This window comes from Glandiceps talaboti, chromosome 10, assembly GCF_964340395.1.
Source record: "Glandiceps talaboti chromosome 10, keGlaTala1.1, whole genome shotgun sequence".
Taxonomy (NCBI): Eukaryota; Metazoa; Hemichordata; class Enteropneusta; family Spengelidae; genus Glandiceps; species Glandiceps talaboti.
This window is the reverse complement of record NC_135558.1, coordinates 2,733,455-2,753,064: the sequence shown is the minus strand read 5'-3', so window position 1 is coordinate 2,753,064 and position 19,610 is coordinate 2,733,455. Positions and strand designations below refer to the sequence as shown.

Genomic DNA, 19,610 nt, shown 5'->3' with positions numbered 1-19,610 from the left:
TACTATTGTTAACCAAAGGAGGTGTGTGTTTTCACACCGATACGGCGATAAAACAAAACATCGGACAACCTCTGATGACTTTCTATTTCAATTGAGAGTTTCAACTCAAAGATACCGACCATTATACATGGTATAATTACCAAATTGGGCTGGTAATAGGTGGCCGCTGACAGCGTTAAAGAGGTGGTCGTTCTATCAAGTGTCATTAACATGTAAAATTGCACGGGACTGCCACAAAATGACCGCTTAGAGAAGGTGGCCGCGCTGTCAGGGTGACCGCTAAGACAGGTTTGACTGTATGTGTATACGAGGCATTTGATAATGCAAATGTTTTATTTTTTCTGTAGAATTCTACAATGGTCCATGGATTCAACAAGTGAGGGACAAGGCCCACTGCCATATTTCCGTATGGAGATGGCAATCTACTATGTGGTTTATTTTATTGTCTTTCCATTCTTCTTTGTCAATATCTTTGTTGCCTTGATTATCATCACTTTCCAAGAACAAGGAGAACAGGAATATGCTGAAGGTGACATTGATAAAAATCAGGTATGTGGTCCTGTTCAGTGTATCCTCCATGTGAATTTGACGCATCATTGATCAAAACACAGCAATTTCGTGTAAAGCACCCAAATTTGGCATTCCTTCATCTCATATTGTGTGGTCACAATCTAAATATGAGTAACATGATTTTTTTCTAATGGGGTGTCAATGATTATTATTATTTCACCAGTCTTAAGAAATGTAGGGTCATTCAGGTCATGAGAAACACAGAATTAAGTACGACTGACTTAATTAAAATAGTCAACTTTTAACCAACAACAAAAGTAACTCTGTTTATCACGTATGAATCCTTGTAAGAAAACAGTTCTCTGTGTTTGATTTGCAGAAAGCGTGTATAGAGTTCTGTATAAATGCCAAGCCCACTCAACGGTACATGCCAGAAGATAAGAATACAGTCAAGTTTCGCATATGGCAGCTGGTAGTATCGACGTATTTTGAGTATTTTATTATGAGTCTTATTGCAATGAACACTGTCATTCTAATGATGAAGGTAAGAAAATAAACCAATTCAATCCATCCTTTCCAATCAATGCAAGAACTGAAATATCAGCTATATTATATCCTTATATATATTTTACCATGAAGTGGCTATATGGATGACAAGTGGGTATTTATTTTGGATGTTTATCTACTTGAAAAAATAATGTGAAATAACTTGTACATAGTTGATGTTTGCAATGCAATAAATTGCAACAATATTTGAAAAAGCGTAAAAAGTTATTGTATGTACAATAAGAAACTTTACTCATTTTGTAGTTTTTTGTAATTTATTCAGTCACAAATAGGGATTTGTTATTTCAAATTATTTTTCAAAAACATAGAGTTCTTTCATCAGTTAAAACTCCAAAATAAATACCCATTCGTCATCCATATGGCCACTTTAAAAAGTGCTAAAAGCTTTTATGTTACGTACTGTAACGTAAAAGTGTTGATAAAATACAAACCTTCACCTTTTTACGATACCACATTCCTCCATTTACTTACCCCGACAACTCTTTACTTTGATATGGCTTCTTGAATAATAGATAAATTCAACACTATTTCAGATAATACTAATCTTCAAGAATATTTGAGAAATATAATCATTATCTAGTGATATGCATATGAATTGAAATTCTATGATTGCCAAATAATAAATATATATCTTTTAATCTTGCATCATTTCCAGTTTCTGTGTTTTTTATAAATGGATTATCTAATTTTGTATACCTTGAGGACAATTGCACAATGTCACACAAGCTGAATAAATGAATTATGTTCATTTAGGACAAAAACCCTTCCCCCTCCCCCTAAGCAAACTTTCACAAGTGTGACATAGACACATTTATATATAATCAATGGAGTGTTGCAAGTTGGTAAACACAGTAAAATACTATCGGAAACCCAGCGTGTACATCATATCAGAAGTAAATTTTGATAAAGTTATCAATATCTCAGTAGTAAATACAGAACCTGTTTTCATTGAAAGAGTGAAAGTTTTTGAACGTAGGTTAGAAGTGCGAAAATGAAGTTCAGCAATCACATTGATGCCAGTCCTACCTCCCCCCGAAGTTTGTTTATTGAGCTTGTGTATTAAAAATTGTGTGATCGTCCCTTACACAATCCAAGGTTATCACATTCGAACAAAATACTTTGTTTTTATAAAACTTTAACCAACTTAATTTTTTTATTTTGTTTTGTAGTTCTATAAACAGACTGTGGAATACACCAATGCTCTCAAGTATATGAACATTGGCTTCACTGTCTTGTTCACTATAGAGTGCATTTTGAAAATGCTAGCATTTGGTCTGCGGGTAAGTCAAACCATTTGGTACTTTTACTATGATGAGAGAGAGATATCAGAAATTTAAATGTATGGCCAAGAATTCAAAGTCATCCCTGGCCAAGTGCAGTTTCAGTGACAAACAAAACAAAAAACTAGAGACTGTATCAGTTGACTAATACTTGTAGCAATGAAAACACTGTAGATGTAACATGTAAACATCACATACACAGTATGGACTCTTTATTTAGTTAATAATGATATAAACAGTAACTGCATGAAAGAAACAGTTCAGTTGGCTGCTGACCATGGATTCTATTTGAACTTCAAGAAATTATACCTCATGTCTGTTGTAATTGTAGTAGTATGCATGCTGTTACTGTTTATATCATTAACGTAATAATGAGTTGACACTGTGTAAGTGATGTTTGTGTGTTATCTATATGGTGTCTATCTCAACATGAAACCTTGTGATCAGGCTCACTGATCTTGATAGTTCATTTTATTAGATTGGGCAAGCTTCTTCAACAAGAGCTTTAAATATACTGTGGACCAGTTTTAGTTTTAGTAAACTTGTAATTTGAAGAACAAGCTCTTGTCTTATTCGACTTTGTGAACTTTATTTTGGATTTTGACATTTCATTTTATTGGATAATTCTGTTGATTAACATCAATCAAATTTAAAATTGACAATTATTGTGTCCTTTTTGTTTTTTTATTTGACTTTGTAAAGTTTATTTTTGATTTTGACATTTTGATTCAATTCTGTTGATTGAAATCAAACTTTAAATTGACACAATTATTGTGGCCTTTCCTGTGAAACTAACACAAATGTATATTTTGCTTGATTTGTAGAATTATTTCCGAGCAGGTTGGAATGTGTTTGACTTCATAACAGTGGTTGGTAGTATAACGGATGTCTTGGTATCAGAATTTGGTGTAAGTACTGCACTTCATTTGGATGTTTTCTGAGATTTAATGTCAATAGATGATGTCTTTACTGTAAAGCTAAGAAATCATTGATGTACCTGTTCGTATTTCAGGTTTGTTTGTTGCAGAACACATTGACAGAATTCAGTAACAACTCATAAAGAACAGTTTTCTGTATACTCACAACTTATGATCAAGTTTACAGTTTGGTTATGCAATTTTCATAAGTATATTTTTGAAAAAAAAAGAGTGTTCTAAAAAATGAACTGAACCAAAACAATTGAACTGTGTTCAAGTTTACAATTTGGGTATACAACTTTCTGATGTATTTTTTGAAAAAGAGTGTTCTAAAAACTGAATTGAAAAAAAAAACTGATTGTAAAAGTTTATTTATGTGAAAAAGTATCCAATAACTTGTTTGTAGTGAGTATAGTCATTGTACTGGGTAACAACACTCTAACAACAGCTGTTCAGGAATCTGTTCACAATTCTGTCAATCACTATAATGTTTTCAAATATGAATAATAACTTATTATATCATAATATTGTTCCATATTTCTTCTATGTGTTACAAAAATGACTAAAAATGCAATGATAGTAATATTGAAAGTATCCTGTTCATTTTTCTAGATGAATATATTTTATGCATATATCTGTCAAGTGAAAGTTTTCATGTACAGTATAATTACAAGTTTTTCTTGTAATATTTACTTATTTTTCAAGTGACATCTGATATAAGAATTGAAATAATGATGTTTTCCTCACATGATTAGTCATGTTCACTTGTGACTTAAAAAGAATATAGTTTAGTATGACTGAAGTCTACCGGTAGAAGTCCTATGCTTGAGGAGTAGTATAAATGCCCACACCAGAACACCTTCAGCATGCCAAGATTCCCCGGCACAAACGCTGTAGATTCAAAATCATTTCCATATGAAAAGATACCTTACTTGAGGTGTGAACTGACTGTCAATCGGTGATTGCTCTGACAAATATCACTGTTTGCCCAGGTTTCAAATCCCACGGGTTTGTCGGGTGGTGTCAATTTCTTAAACATTGTGATCTTTTGTTCCACTTGATCGGTAGTTCATTTAGTCTCTGGGTGGTCATCAGCCATTAATTCGGTAACGCGGAATATGTCCGCGTTCAGGGAATTAGCCAAGATACATGGTTTGTGCCGGCCAATCCTGTCATGCAGTTAACATGAGGTGTCTTTTATCATACAAAATCAGTAACTTTACCACATATATGTATTATTTATAAACAATACAAGATTAGTTATAGTTCATTATACCATGCATGAGCCAAGTTGAGAAAAAAAGTAATATATAGTTTGGTCGTTTTATGTCACTACAATGTGTGTCTACTTCACTGATTTTTCTGTGTTCAAAATATGACTCAAAATATTCCAAATTGTAATTAATTTCCCCAATTTTTCTTTGATGTTACTGCCACCGGTATAATTATGTTATCCTCCAATATTTTTCTTCTTTCAGCCGGAAAATACTTGTGACCTAAGGGTTGTCACTACTTGTCTAGCGACGCGTAGTGAAAAAAAGGCCCCTTAGGTCACTCATATTTTCCTTGACTGAACAAAAACTAAATATTGGGAAATAACATCTAAGTACATCAACATTTACAGACACTCAGTGTGATTGAATGGTGCTGAGTTGGATACTTCATCATACCCTAATGGATGTCCAATCCTGAGAGACTGTGTTCTTTGCATTCATCTCTTATGAACAGTGCCCTCTGTGTTCAGTGTTGTATACTGGTTGAAATGAAGCCAGAGTTGAAAATCTTGTTAGTTCTGAGATGTACTTCGACATGTCTTCCTTCCTACACAACAACAACATATCTAGTGTTGTATATGTGTTATGTGTTGCCCATGGGGAAATGTGTCATTTTGTTGATAAATAAGTTCAAAAAAGAGCTTGAATTATTTAACTAGGTTGGTACCTCATGTGACATTCTTCAAAAAAGTTGAATTCAAATTTCATTGTATCCTGAATGTACACATAATATTGTTTTGTCCAATGAATTACTCTTCCATCATGCAGCAAAATGAGAATGTATCAATGATTGTTTTTCTCGTGGTGGGTGATGAAAAATTGTATATGATTAGCAAAGTATTGAAACAATGCAAGTAATGTAAATCCTACAAATGACATCCTGTCACTTAGCATCTTAGAACAAACAAGTCAACAACATTGTATGGTATTTGTGTCAGTATGATCTGTGTCTTGTCAATGTGAGAATGATTTACAATCTTTGCTCCCTAATACAGATATGCTTTACCACTAGGGGGCGGTATTGATGTTTCATGTATTGCCACTAGAGGGCAGTCTTGCTATTTAACAACACCACTACTAGGGGGCAGTCTTGCTATTTAACGCCACTAGCGGGGTGGTATTGATTTTTCATGTATTGCCACTAGAGGGCAGTATGATGTGAAATTGATAAGTATACTCCGCAACCTGGTAAAGGTGATAGTAGTTGTTGCACAGAGAATTCCCAACCTGTACTACTTACTACTTTTCCTCTGCAAGCAAGCAAGCAAACTCTCCCTGGTTTACCCCCCTTAATGACCTTTAACCTTTTAACCTTTGACCCTTTCCCATTAACTCTACACCAATGTATCTTCTTCGTTTTGGATGGTATTAACCACCTAAACAGGCAGACAGTGTGAAAGTGAGTAACATACTTCAGCAGATGGTCCATATCCAGCATAATCTCACCTTCACAACTCTCCAAATCCATGTGTTAAAATGTCACAATCAATATATAATTTCAACCTAGCGCTTGATCTAACTCTGTGCTCTTTCTCTTTCTCTCTCTCTCTCTCTGTGTCAGCCACCTTACTGCCTTCCAGCTTCTAGATCACACAGTCACGATAAAAATAATTGTGGTCCATTACTTTTCGACAGAGAAAATGAGAGGTGTTAGAATGATTGAATTGTTTGATTGGATAATAATGAAAGAATGAGTGCCAAATGGCATGCCATCAACACTACATTGACGTGCTATCTCATGTTTGCATGTTTTCTCTCCCTTTGTCTCTTTCTCTCTCTTTCTCTACGTGTTTTTTCTCTCACTAGGAAGCGGTAAGCATGCCACCTCCAACTTCCCCTAAATTAATTCATACTCACAGGGCTTTGGCCCAAATCACACAAGTTTGTTGTTAAATTTAGTTACAACTCACACCAACATTAACTCAGCCAATAGGAACTAACAAACTAATATAGTAGAGTGGGTGATGGACTTTTTTTGTTCTGCTTTGTATTTGTCTTTGTTTTTTTTGAATAACCTAGAGGTGCTATAATCAGTGTGTTGTTAACTTCAAGTGCATTTTATGTGATAAATTTGCTTTGTAGAGTTTCTCTTTGTCTAATATTGTGTTAGCATTGTAATGGTGTTGCCAAGTAATCAGACAGTGGTTGCATTTGTCAGTTAAATCTCTCTATGAACCATAACCTATGTATTGGCCTATTTTTTATAATTTTTTTTGGCTTTTACTGACACTAATTCATACTGAGTGTGCATTGAATATTAATACTGCATGGAATTGACCTTTGACCTAAGGTGCTATGTACCTAACACAAGGCATGATATTATACATTTGCTATGAAATCTTTTAGATCCAAACATTAACACACATAGTGCTGTAAAGACATTTACTGCAAGGCATTGATTCTTTGAGTTCACTCACAATCATTTTTAAATGTCAGAATACAAATTATTTCATTAGTTAGTCTTGGATCTTCCTTTTTATTTTGGCAAGTCGTTTGAAAAACAAAACATTTTAAAGAAGATTATTTTCAAATGGATAAAACCTCATGATCAGTTGCAATGGAAAATGATTTTATTTTGATTATCTTTTTCAACTATAGAAAAATAGTACTCTGTTTTTCAAAATTTGCAAATAAGACCCAAAAACTAATATCAAATAATTTTTTGTGCGTGAAAGCAGCACTTTTTATTAGGAAACTTGTGTTCATTATCAGTAATCAGTATCATTCATTTATTGCCATGAATGTTTGCATTGTGGGTCATGTTCATATTTTGCCCATCATATTTGCACCAATTTTTTGTTTCAGCCCATTGCACCTTGTGGTGTTCATTTTATTTTTGTTTTTAATGGCAATGTCTTTATTTATCATCATTTCAATGCATGCACTGCAAATGTTTAGCATCCGATATAAATTAATTATATTTCATTGTTATTATGAATTTGTGTGTCTGTTTCAAATTACAGAATAGCTTCATCAATCTTAGTTTTCTGAGATTATTCCGAGCAGCCAGGTTGATCAAACTACTTCGTCAAGGGTATACTATACGAATCCTGTTGTGGACTTTTGTACAGTCATTCAAGGTAAACATTTTGTTAGACTGACATTGTGTCATGTCTTGATGGCCAAGCCCTGTCAGCCACCACGTCATGTGATGTGGCAGCTGATTACGGCTGTAACAACATGGGATGGCTGATACGGTATAACTGCTACAATCTGTGAAAGCTGATAGGGTATGATCGCTACAACACGGGGTGGCTGATGGGGTATAGCCATAAACAGAATCAGTCACAGAACCATTCTCAGAATCAGTCACTACAGAACAGTACATTTGCCATGATATCTATCATGTGTATTGTGCAACATTTACAGTATACTATAAGAATATCTTTGTCTTAGTGAATTATTTAAAACAGTTTGATTTTATATTTTTTTGACTGACACTTGCATATCAGCTGGTGCCTGCTACTTTGCCTGTGACCTAAATTGTGAACCTGATGTATTTTGTCATGTTTGTTTGTTTGTTTGTTTACAGGCATTGCCGTATGTTTGTCTACTCATAGCTATGTTGTTTTTCATCTATGCAATTATTGGAATGCAGGTGAGTAAGTTCTACTGAGAACCAAGGTTTATGTAGGAAATATTGAGGAGAGGATCAAAAGAGAAATGCAGAGTGGGGAATAGAGAGATATCTAGAGATGTGTCAGATTGGGGAATACAAGGAGGGATATAGAGAGACTTAGGGGTGGGTCAAAGGGGCATTGCAAGGAGGGATATAGAGAGACTTAGAGGTGGGTCAAAGGGACATTGCAAGGAGGGATATAGAGAGACTTAGGGGTGGGTCAAAGGGGCATTGCAAGGAGGGATATAGAAAGACTTAGGGGTGGGTCAAAGGGGCATTGCAAGGAGGGATATAGAGAGACTTAGAGGTGGGTCAAAGGGGCATTGCAAGGAGGGATATAGAGAGACTTAGGGGTGGGTCAAAGGGGCATTGCAAGGAGGGATATAGAAAGACTTAGGGGTGGGTCAAAGGGGCATTGCAAGGAGGGATATAGAAAGACTTAGGGGTGAGTCAAAGGGGCATTGCAAGGAGGGATATAGAGAGACTTAGGGGTGGGTCAGAGGGGCATTGCAAGGAGGGATATAGAGAGACTTAGGGGTGGGTCAAAGGGGCATTGCAAGGAGGGATATAGAGAGACTTAGGGGTGGGTCAAAAGAAGGAATTGCAAGAAGGAGTATGGAGAGATATTGAGGAATGGGTCAAGTGGGGAATGTGCAAAGGGAAGAAGAGAGATATCGAGGGAATGTAGAAAGGTATAGAGAGGCAGGTCATATGGGGATTGCATGGAGGGGCATTGAGAGATATTGAGGGGGTATGTAGAGGGATATTAAGGGGCTGGTCAAAAGGGACAGTGCAAAGAGGTATATAGATAGATATTTAGGGGAATGTATATAGTGATGTTGAGGGTCAGGTCAAAGGGGTCTTGCCAGGAGAAATGTAGAAGACATTGTGTCAAAATGAATGCAAGGAAAATGTATGAATTTTATTGAAAGAAAAGCAATGTACTTGGTAACTGTGCATATTACAGATAAATAATAGATACATTATTAATTTTTTTATTTCAGATGTTTGGTGCAATAGCCTTAGATGATGAGACTTTTATCAATAGGCACAACAATTTTCAAGATTTTTTACAATCGACGCTACTACTCTTTAGGTAAGTCAGAGTCTCTCAATTCCAATCTTGACATAGTCAATCATTAAACTTTATCACATCAAATGTAATTACATACTTGTTAAGGGTGATAAGTTTTAATGTTCTTCATATTATCATAAACTGTAAATAGTTTCTCTTATATGTATATATTTACACTAGTGGAAAAAAAAGGTTGCATCTCAAAAATGATCAGACATGTAACACTTTAACCTTTGAACTTTTACCCTCAGCAGCAGTGTCATGAAGTCCTCATTTGCATATTTGGACAAAAAATCTTTATCATTTTTATTTCTCTGTCCAAAGTGTTTGTTGACGTACTCTCTGAGCATTGAAAACATTTGATCTTATTTGGTTGTTCAGCAAATTAATCCAGAATCCGAGATGTATCCTAAATTTCAAAAAAAGTTATATTATGTCTACTACTTGCAAAATGTTTACTAGCTAAATATATACAAATAAAAACAATTATGATATTAAATATTTAAAAGTTAAATTCAAGTTCATTCTTTAAAGATTTCACAAATGTTAACAACTTTACTGAATATTGGTAATACTTTTATATTTGTAGATTTGTGAAATAAGTTCAGACAGTTTTCATCATATATTTCAGTTTATCCTAGAATATAATATTAAATATTTAAACTTATATACATATTCATTATTTATAAGTGTTAAACTTACACATACCATACATACCTATTTTTCCCCTGTAAGCAGATTGACACGCTAACATAATATATATGTATGGGTAATAAATGTTCAATGTGTCCTGTCATAAGTTTGTGTATAATGTATTCAACTCTCTATTAATACTAAATGTCAGTCTTTTATATACTAACATTTTGTGTAAAGTTTCAAGTGGCCATATGGATGAGGATTTGGCATTTTAGTTTTAAGTTTTCATTTATTATGGCTTCCTACTTGAACAATCAATATAAAACAATGTTGACTAAGTCTGTGTTTGCAACTCAATGTATTACAAAAAGCTATTAAAAAGATGTGTAAAAATGTTTGTTATTGTTGACTAAGTCTGTGTTTGTAACTCAATATATTACAAAAAGCTAAAAGATGTGTAAAAATGTTTGTTATTGTACATACAATAACAAACTTTTTTCACATTGATTGTTCAAGTAGGAAACCATGATGAAATTGTTTTATAATTTTAAAAAATCCAAAATACTCGTCCATATGGCCACTTTAATTTTAAGTAAGGGCTCCTTACAATCACTTAAACTTAGCTGCTCTATATAAAAAAAAGATTTCATATAGTTTTAAAGACAGGCCTCATTGCACAATATGTGTTCATATGACATATCCACAATAATAAAAAAATATTTGTATGTTTTTCAAAAAGGCCTTGTCACAATCAGTTTTATTAACAAAAAATGAGAAAATTTCATCATGTTTAGATAAAATCTTATCATCCACAGAACTAGAAACTTTTAAATGGTAACTGGGAAAACCTCATTACAATTGGCTATAATAATAATATTATTAATAATTGTTTGATTGAGTATTCTCTTCTCAGTTTTTATAATCATGTTGTCATTTGATAATCAGCTACCTTAAGTTAGTAATGACGACTAATCCCTGGTTTACAAATACAGTATTGCAATGAGCCCTAAGTGTGTACAGTGGTTTGTCTGTGTTCTGTGTCTTTGTTACCTTGTAAAACCATATTCCAGGTGTGCCACAGGAGAAGCTTGGCAGGAGATAATGATGGACTGTCGGTCAGGTCGTGTATGTGCAGAAACCACAGGCTATCCAGAGTATAGCTGTGGCTCCGATTTCACCTATTTTTACTTTGTGACCTTTGTCTTTCTAATGGCATTCTTGGTAAGTGTGTTTAAAATGCCCCCCACTCCCTCCATCTCCATTGGTAACCAACAGTACTCTAACATGGGTGGATACCATCTACTTCACTTGATCATCACATAGGCCATTCTTTTCTTCTCTTACTGACGGTTTAAATCTTTTCACTTTTCTAGGCTGTCAGGGATTCACTCTTAATTTCAGGCACCATGGATCAATTAAATGACCTTCTTTTCTTTGATCACACCTCAAATTACACCATCACATTTCAATATCACACTCAAATATTATATTGCATGTTTTAGAGCATCACATACACATCATGTCACAGACATGTGATGAACATGTGGTGGACATGTGATAGACATGCATTTGACATGTGGTAGCCTTGTTATTGACTTGTGACATTCAAGCATGCATTTCTCTCCGCTCCTTTTCTCCTGCACCCTTCCTGATCTGTAATTGATAGGTGTTGCACAGGGGAAACATGGCAAGAAATCATGTTAGCATGTATCGGAGGCCGAAACTGTGCCGAAACAACTGGATTGGGAGCTGGCAACTGTGGCTCAAACTTTTCTTACTTTTACTTTGTAAGCTTTTTTTTCATGAGCTCATTTCTGGTAAGTCAGGATGCTTCAATATTAAAGTCACTTCTCTCTCTCATTATTTCAGTCACCTCTGCACCCTTCATTAAAATACTAAACAGAAGTTTATTTGCTTTGAATGAATTCATGATATGTGTGTGTTTTTTTGTTTAGTTTATTGTTGTGTAACTAATACATCAACTGATCTAGTGATTTTGTCCTTGTTGACCACATGTAAATGCAAAATGGATTTTCCAAAATATTGTTTGACTTTGTCACACTTTGTGGTATGATTTTTTTAGTATTTATTGCTGTTTGTGTGCCTAGTTGTCAATGTTACAATGCAAGATGGTGAACAATCCTGTATGGCCTTAGAAGTGTTCGATTATTAGCTGACCAGTCATATTAACAATGTCCGTAGAGTTTTCCAACACTTCACTGCCAAGGACTGTTAAAAGAAAACAAAATGTAACAAGTATTGGGCTTGCTGTTATTAGTTATATTTTTCATTACATTCCCCCATCCATAAAATATCTGTATTAGTTTCGCTTTCTACCTCATGTTCTATATATGTACCAATAATGTAAAATAATAAGACTTCCCGACAGCATGGTTCTATTTTATGAAAATAAACAAGTTTATATTTTTGCTGTCTACTTTATTTTTGTATGAGTGGATTAAGGTTGGCTAAGATGTGGGTATGTGTGTGTGTGTGTGTGTGTGTGTGTGTGTGTGTGTGTGTGTGTGTGTGTGTGTGTGTGTGCATATCTATATGTGCAGGTGTGTGTGTATGTGTACACATATACGCATATCTGTTTGTATTTGTGTGTGCCAAAACCCAAAGTGATAACTTGTCATCACAGAATACCACACAGCTAGATAAAGGTTGAATTCTGTACAATGTACATGTGATTGTGTACTCCAGAATACAAGGAAATCTATACCTGTCATTATAGATTTGTCATTTGGTTTGATAACTGATTGACCCTGTTCACCAACATTTTCATCAGTTAGAATATACAATTTGCTAATAACTGTATCAATGTCTTATCTCTCTAGATGCTTAATCTGTTTGTGGCTGTCATCATGGACAATTTTGACTATCTCACAAGAGATGCTTCTATTCTTGGAGCCCATCATTTGGATGAGTATGTACGTGTGTGGTCAGACTATGACCCTGCAGCCAGGTATGTCCTAGTTGATTTCCATCAATCAGTATAAACACCCTTGAAAAACAAAAAGTTTGTAAAGTCTGTATGTTTGGGGGTGCCCATCCAGATAGATGTGCCTTGTTAGTTTGGAGCCGGGGAAATCCATAGACGGTAAGGTATGTCGTGTCATTCTGTCCTCACTGGCCTCCTCAAGGTTGACCGATGTGTGAGGGTGCCCCATCACGGTGTACCTTACAGACCAGAGAAATCCAGTGCAGAGTAAACAGCCATAACATGTCTACATCACTCATTTTACAATGTAAATGACACGTTCTTCTGTAATTTATGTGATCATGGTTGCGTGTGGTAGAACCTGATAACTTACGTGCTGCTATGAGACAAACTCTAATCTGACCAAATTTGATTGCTTCAAACAGAGGGCGGATACTATACACCGATATGTACGAAATGCTTCGTAATATGACGCCACCGGTGGGATTTGGTCGGAAATGTCCGTATAAAGTAGCCTATAAGGTAATGTGTCTGTTCTTAGAGTGTGTCAGTAATACCTTCCACTAGACAGTATATGTTTCTACCCATTCAATTTAGTATCATCAAAGTTAAAAGGCTCAGTTTAGAAGAAGATTAACATTTAGGTATGGAAAAGTTTTTGGGCTGAGAAGGTAGAGGACTAAAGAATGTGGTGCCACTGATAAGATAACACTAATGCAATAACCTGGGACTGAAACCTGGGCCGTTATAGTCTTTGGTACACAAATATATACTATTCAATTTTCATTTCCATCAAGTTCTGTATCCATTAGCTACTTGTCAATACTACTTAAGATTTAATTGTTGCGTTGCGTTGCATTGAGTTCATTCCTTCAATCACATGCTACAAATTAAATGGATAACAGTTGCCCCAACAATGGTAAATCTTGCAATATATTAATACATGTATTTTATCTTATATCCAAAAGTTGCCTGTTTGATCTTTCTCTGTACAAAGAACCACCAAAATCTTCTATATTGGGACACTGTACTAACATTGTTGTGTGTATGTTACTTGCAGAGGTTGATTCGTATGAACATGCCCGTAGCAGAAGATAAAACTGTACACTATACAACAACTTTAATGGCTTTGATTCGTACAGCTTTGAACATCAAGATAGTGAAAGGTAGAGTATTATGAGATACTGCTGTTTTCTTTGGAATGTAAACATCCCTAAAATGGCAACATAAAAATATAGTTTTTGTAGCTAAAATTGATATGTTTGTCATTACTTCAGAAGATTGACAATATAGGAAATGGTAAACTGTGTATGGTATCACAAACTCATATTTGATATATAACCAAATGCACTAAGATGTAATGTATGAAAATAAATACTGTTATTAATAATAAAGCATTTTTGAAAATACATTGTTGATATTATAATAACAGTCGTATATAGTCAAATTCATAAACAGTAAACATGACAATACTGTCAAATAAGTCTTGTGGAAAAGTATGACAGACATTTCTGTGTGGGATGTTTGAAATGTTCAAGGATATTCCAAAGTTGTACGGAATTAACACAGAAATATTCCAAAGTTGTATGAGAATTAACACAGAAATATTCATGTACATTCATAATTATGACGCTTTACAATATTTGTAAGACAAATGTTGAGGAAAAGGGAGAGTATTCTTGGTGAGATTCTAAATGTTTGAGTATTATTCTCAAGTTGTAGGAGAATTAACACAGAAATGAACAATTACATAAAACAGAGAAATGGACAAGTTTTCTTTATTCCTACAGTTGCTGAGCAGGACCAAGCTGATGATGAACTGAGGGTTGCAATCAAAAATTTCTGGCCTCACTTGTCACAGGAGAAATTGGATCGTCTAGTACCTCCCAACTCTGGTAAGTATCTACACCTCCAGTGTTCTTGGGTAGCAGTAATTAGTGCTTGACTCAGCTGATGGAGAAAGATAACTTATCCAAATCACTTTTATGCTATGAGGGTACCCATACTTAGCTATGTTGTGGTCCTGATGTGTACGCCAAAATTTGCTTCTGAATAGCACCCCTAGTGGCCAAACTATACAATCTTTTGTCTTTCAATTAACCAGCCTATGGACCATCATAGACCCTCCACCCTCAACCCTCCACCAACAGTCCTGGTGGTGGGGGGTCTATGGGACCATTGAAGAACTTTAATGTTTTTCTAAGTGCTTGTATATGTTGTTAAAAAAAGGCAAAATCTGTGGAAAATAATAGCAATAAGGTACCTAATCTGGTGATAGTCTGAACAGAGCAGTACCTAATCCTAATCTGGTAATATTTCAGAACTGATTTATCCTAATCTGTCTGTGGGCAAGATTTATGCATCGTTACTCATCTACGAGACGTGGAGAGAATATAAAACAAAACTACAGAGGAATACGCATGCTAGATCAGTAAGTACCAATTGTACTAACCTCTCATTGAAAATTTCAATAATATTTCAAATAAACAAACCCTGATCAGATTGTCTTACAGGTGAAAACAAAATGGTGATGTCTGCATTGGAGTATGTTCACTCATAGCTATATTTCCCCCTATGACATGATTTTTTACAGATTTTGAGTGTAATACTACTGAATTTGTACAGATAACAAGTGTGTACAAAGCAGAAACTGAACAGAATACTTTCTTTCTGGTAGGAGAAACATGTAGTTCTACAAATCAAGACACTACAAACCCTGATGGGTTTCTGTAATTTTCTTTTAATATTTTGTATGTGTACATTTTACATTGACATGGTTACTCAAGATGATTAGTTTTGTATTTGAGAAGGACTTTTATGTGTATACCACAGTTAGTGTTTGAACAGTTTAAAGTCTGTTGACCAGAACAGTATCTTGTTGTTGGTGATCTCTTCACTGTTGGTGTTGTGCTGATGGTGTTGTTCGTCATATGGTTGTTCGTCACATGGTTGTTGTTGTTGTTGTTGTTGTTGTTGTTGTTGTTGTTGTTGTTGTTGTTGTTGTGGAATATGCCATGGAAGATATGTGGTTGTCCATCCGCTTCCTAGTTAGTCAGTCAGTCTGTTTGTTTGTTTGTCTGTTTTGATTGATACAAATGTTACAGACATAAACCCTTCCATATCAAAATCTAACACTGTATATACAGTGAAGATATTCCTCAATACCAGTATATACCCGGATAAAAGGGAATTCTCTGTAACATACTATTTGTACCCGGTGACTATTTTAATGAATTTCTGTCGGTTACTTAAAAAATTATCAGTTATCAAGAATAATTGTAGTAAAACAATGGTCATCTATTTACTGTGGTCTAAAAAAGTTTTCTCTCTACATTTAGAATGTGTATTTAAAAAAGTCACACCAAATGTTACAGAGAATGTCCTTTTGAAAAAAAAGGAAGACAAAGGAATGATGAGAAAGTTATGGTATCTACACATGAACATTAAGAGTTGGGTATACTGTATAGATTATGTATGCTTACTATGGAGTATCAATATACATATAGAGAACAGTTGAGATGTCCACATATTATTACCCACTCAGACAACCAACTGTCACAACAAATGAACATTCCAGGCATGGAATTGATGCATTCATCTGATTTTTTCTCCCCTGCCTGCTTTGCATGACCAGTTTGCAGAAGTAGTTGTATGTGCATAGTTTGTATGATTATTCTTAGCTGTTTGCCATCCATAAAAACACTAACAACGCTGCATTGAAATGTCATGTTTTTTCACTGATTATCATTAGAACATATTGACTTTGTACTGAAATGTAAGAAGAAAGGTTCACAGAAAGCTTCATAGTTGTAATTAAAATGTCTCCTGAGAGAATCAAACCATTTGTGGAAAACGATTCACAATGTTTGTGAATATAAGAATAACTTGGGGGTTCATTGTCAGATTTGAATATTTCAAATTCAACTCAAAGTCCAAACAGTTTTTGGAAAATGAAACACCAATTTTTGATGACATGACTTCATGTCTGTGTCATCATGGAAATATTTCCATAAGGAATATTTAACAATGAGTGTTTTTGGCTTTGTACACTTTCAAAAAAAGGGTGAACCTGATTTTCATCTGTGTAGGGTTCATCAGCCATTTTTTTGTGTATGAGAGGTAAAAAATCCTAAAGAGACTGGCTTTTAACCAAACATATTGTTTTGGATTCCGTAGCCATGTCTTCACAGTTGTCAAACATAAACTAAATAGTTATATTCAAAAATAGCGGTGAACTTGTTATCAGTGAAAAAAATATGTCTGACTTTGTATTATGTGAGAGTGTAAAATTAACAAACAAGAAATGTAAATAACCACTGCTGTATGTTGCGCTTGTGTTGTGTTGTTTTCTTTGCATTTTTTCAGGTGTGTTTTTATGTGTATATTTTTGCAGATTAGCAGTTTGTGCTTTTATTGTTTTTCTGCCATGTTTTGATAAGCCTGATTGTGGTATAAAGCGTGAACAGAATGTCTTGGATTGTAACCCCTGCAATGGGTTATGTCCGTTCAGCTGTCCATCAGTGTTTTTTTCTAGCATTTCTGATCATATGTCATTAAAGTTTAATGGTTTAATCTAACTTAATTTCAAAATATTCAAAAGAATCCCCAAAAGACAAATTACTCTACACATACCGGCACTGTAATATATACAATGATGTTTATTTTATTTTCATATCAAACGTTGCCAGAGTGCCAAAATTATGATAAGACCCACATTTTTAGTGATTAATATTCTCTCCACATTACAATGTAAATTTAACCATTCAGAGTAAATATAACAATCTAGCCATTTCTGGTTTGTTATTGACACTACAAAAATATGGCATGACATAGAAAAAATTATATTTAAAATTTAATAGATTAATAGACAAGTTATTGAGCTTGACTTTCAGTGGCAAAATATCTGAAATTATTTTGTCCAGTGATTCATACTGTGCTGTATACTATATAATTGTCCCTGTACACCTTTGGACATTGGCTTTATTTAGAAAGTATAGTATGTAAACTGAAATTTTGTATATGTAATATCATAATTTAAAGACTACATTCCATGGCTTTCAACTTGACTTGAAAAGCCAATAATGGATAACATCTTAGGATTTAGTATTTTGACAATTATTGGACTATAAAGTCAGAGAAAAAGTTGGTCACAAACAAAAAACACGACCCTTTGCCTATTTGATACTTATGGGGATATTTACTGTAATAATCTAAGACCACATAGAGCCACTGATAAGACCGTAATAATCTATTAGAGACCACATAGATCCACTAATAAGACAGTAATAATCCAAGACCATGGGATTCAGACATGGGAGGTTTAAATCCTGAAATGCTGAGTTGGGAAATGTGTTGTCAGTGATTACAAATGTGTTCTGTGTGTGTGTGTGTGTGGGGGGGGGGGGGGGGGTTGCTATTGTGTTGCTACTGTACATGGTTGTTTGCTGTGTGTGTGTGGTTTGCTGTTATATTGCTGTTGTACATGGTTGATGCTAACTAACAGCTTTGCATGATATGCATGTTATAAACCTTCTTTTAAATGCATGAATTGTTTTTTGTTCAGAAAATGGCCTATAGAGAGTATGTGCGTGAACAATACAATGCAGAAACCGAAAACAACAATGACGAATTTGTTCAAGTAAATGCATGCACTTTACCCATTCAATCTACTAACATGTTTTGTAGATGTAGTCTTGATTTTTCATTAATTAATGTCATTTTTTGAGTTCTTTTTGTAAGACATGATCCAACTATTTATCAAAGACTAACATGCTTCATTGAAGACTTAAAGGAAAAGTCCAATCAAATTACATTAAAAGACGACAATTTATACGTTACTATGGTAACCATTTTATGATATTCTTAGAATGTAAGTTCTTGTCCGACATAAAGTTGAAATTCTGTTTATATTCTCGATTCATCAAAATCAAATATACTGCCACACTGCCATTAACAGTGGCAATCACCAGCACACATTTTTAGAAATTGACTCTACATGCAGTGTTACCCACAGTCTGCACAGGGAGGGTTATAACTTCTAACAGTTACAACAGCTTCAGAATCCCAGAAATATAAAAATCACAACTGATTTATAACTTCAGCAATATATTTACCGCAGTCATAAATACTCAAAAAATAACAGAAAATTGCTTTTGATCAACTAGTTCTGATTATGCAAACAGTTTAAACCAGAGTTTGTCTGTCATACATAACTTAATAATATTCTATTCATTTCTTTATTACAAACATATCAAACGTTTGGATATTGTTTGAATCTTGTAAACCTAGATTTTCTGGACATTACATTTTTTAATATTTCCAATATCATTGATGCCAATTAATAACCAAAAATTGGATGCATACCAAAAGTCCAGCAATAGCAAATCATGAAATTTTGGAAATCTCAAAGTCCCAAAAGTTTTGGGTTTTGAAAACCTAATTCTATACAACTTTATTTTCAAGACTCGTATAAGTAGATGAAAGTCATCTATTACATGTAAAGGGACACAAGCTGAGTATCATACATACTATTTGCTACATATTTGAAAAGTATTCGCAGTATAATTCTACTGACAGAAACATATGTAATCACCACTTGCAATTGACTGAACTCAACCTCAGTATCAAGGTTACAACTTATAAATGAACTGATGACAGTATTTAAGCTACGGGTCAAAAATGTTCAGGAAATCCCTACTAAGCAATCAATAGTTCTAACTTTGCAGACAATTGTTCTGTCATACGGAAGGTATACATCGACATTAACATTATACTAGAATAGTTTAATC

General features: G+C 34.4%; 1 protein-coding gene across 8 annotated transcripts in view; it reads left to right on the top strand.

Moving 5' to 3' along the window:
* The window catches only part of LOC144440972 (voltage-dependent calcium channel type A subunit alpha-1-like), a 141,785-nt gene that overhangs the window by 100,864 nt on the left and 21,311 nt on the right, over window positions 1–19,610 (top strand). For 6 of the 8 annotated variants that reach the window (XM_078130457.1, XM_078130455.1, XM_078130456.1 and 3 more), the window contains 14 exons: window positions 348–549; window positions 890–1,054; window positions 2,247–2,357; window positions 3,182–3,265; window positions 5,933–5,947; window positions 7,512–7,628; window positions 8,081–8,146; window positions 9,172–9,263; window positions 10,949–11,099; window positions 12,719–12,846; window positions 13,248–13,344; window positions 13,883–13,988; window positions 14,613–14,717; window positions 15,144–15,253. In XM_078130457.1, coding sequence (XP_077986583.1) covers window positions 348–549; window positions 890–1,054; window positions 2,247–2,357; window positions 3,182–3,265; window positions 5,933–5,947; window positions 7,512–7,628; window positions 8,081–8,146; window positions 9,172–9,263; window positions 10,949–11,099; window positions 12,719–12,846; window positions 13,248–13,344; window positions 13,883–13,988; window positions 14,613–14,717; window positions 15,144–15,253 — 1,549 coding nt within the window. Of the gene's footprint in view, window positions 1–347; window positions 550–889; window positions 1,055–2,246; window positions 2,358–3,181; window positions 3,266–5,932; window positions 5,948–7,511; window positions 7,629–8,080; window positions 8,147–9,171; window positions 9,264–10,948; window positions 11,100–11,544; window positions 11,696–12,718; window positions 12,847–13,247; window positions 13,345–13,882; window positions 13,989–14,612; window positions 14,718–15,143; window positions 15,254–19,610 lie in introns of all 8 variants that reach the window. The other 2 variants (XM_078130452.1, XM_078130454.1) reach the window with 2 other exon arrangements.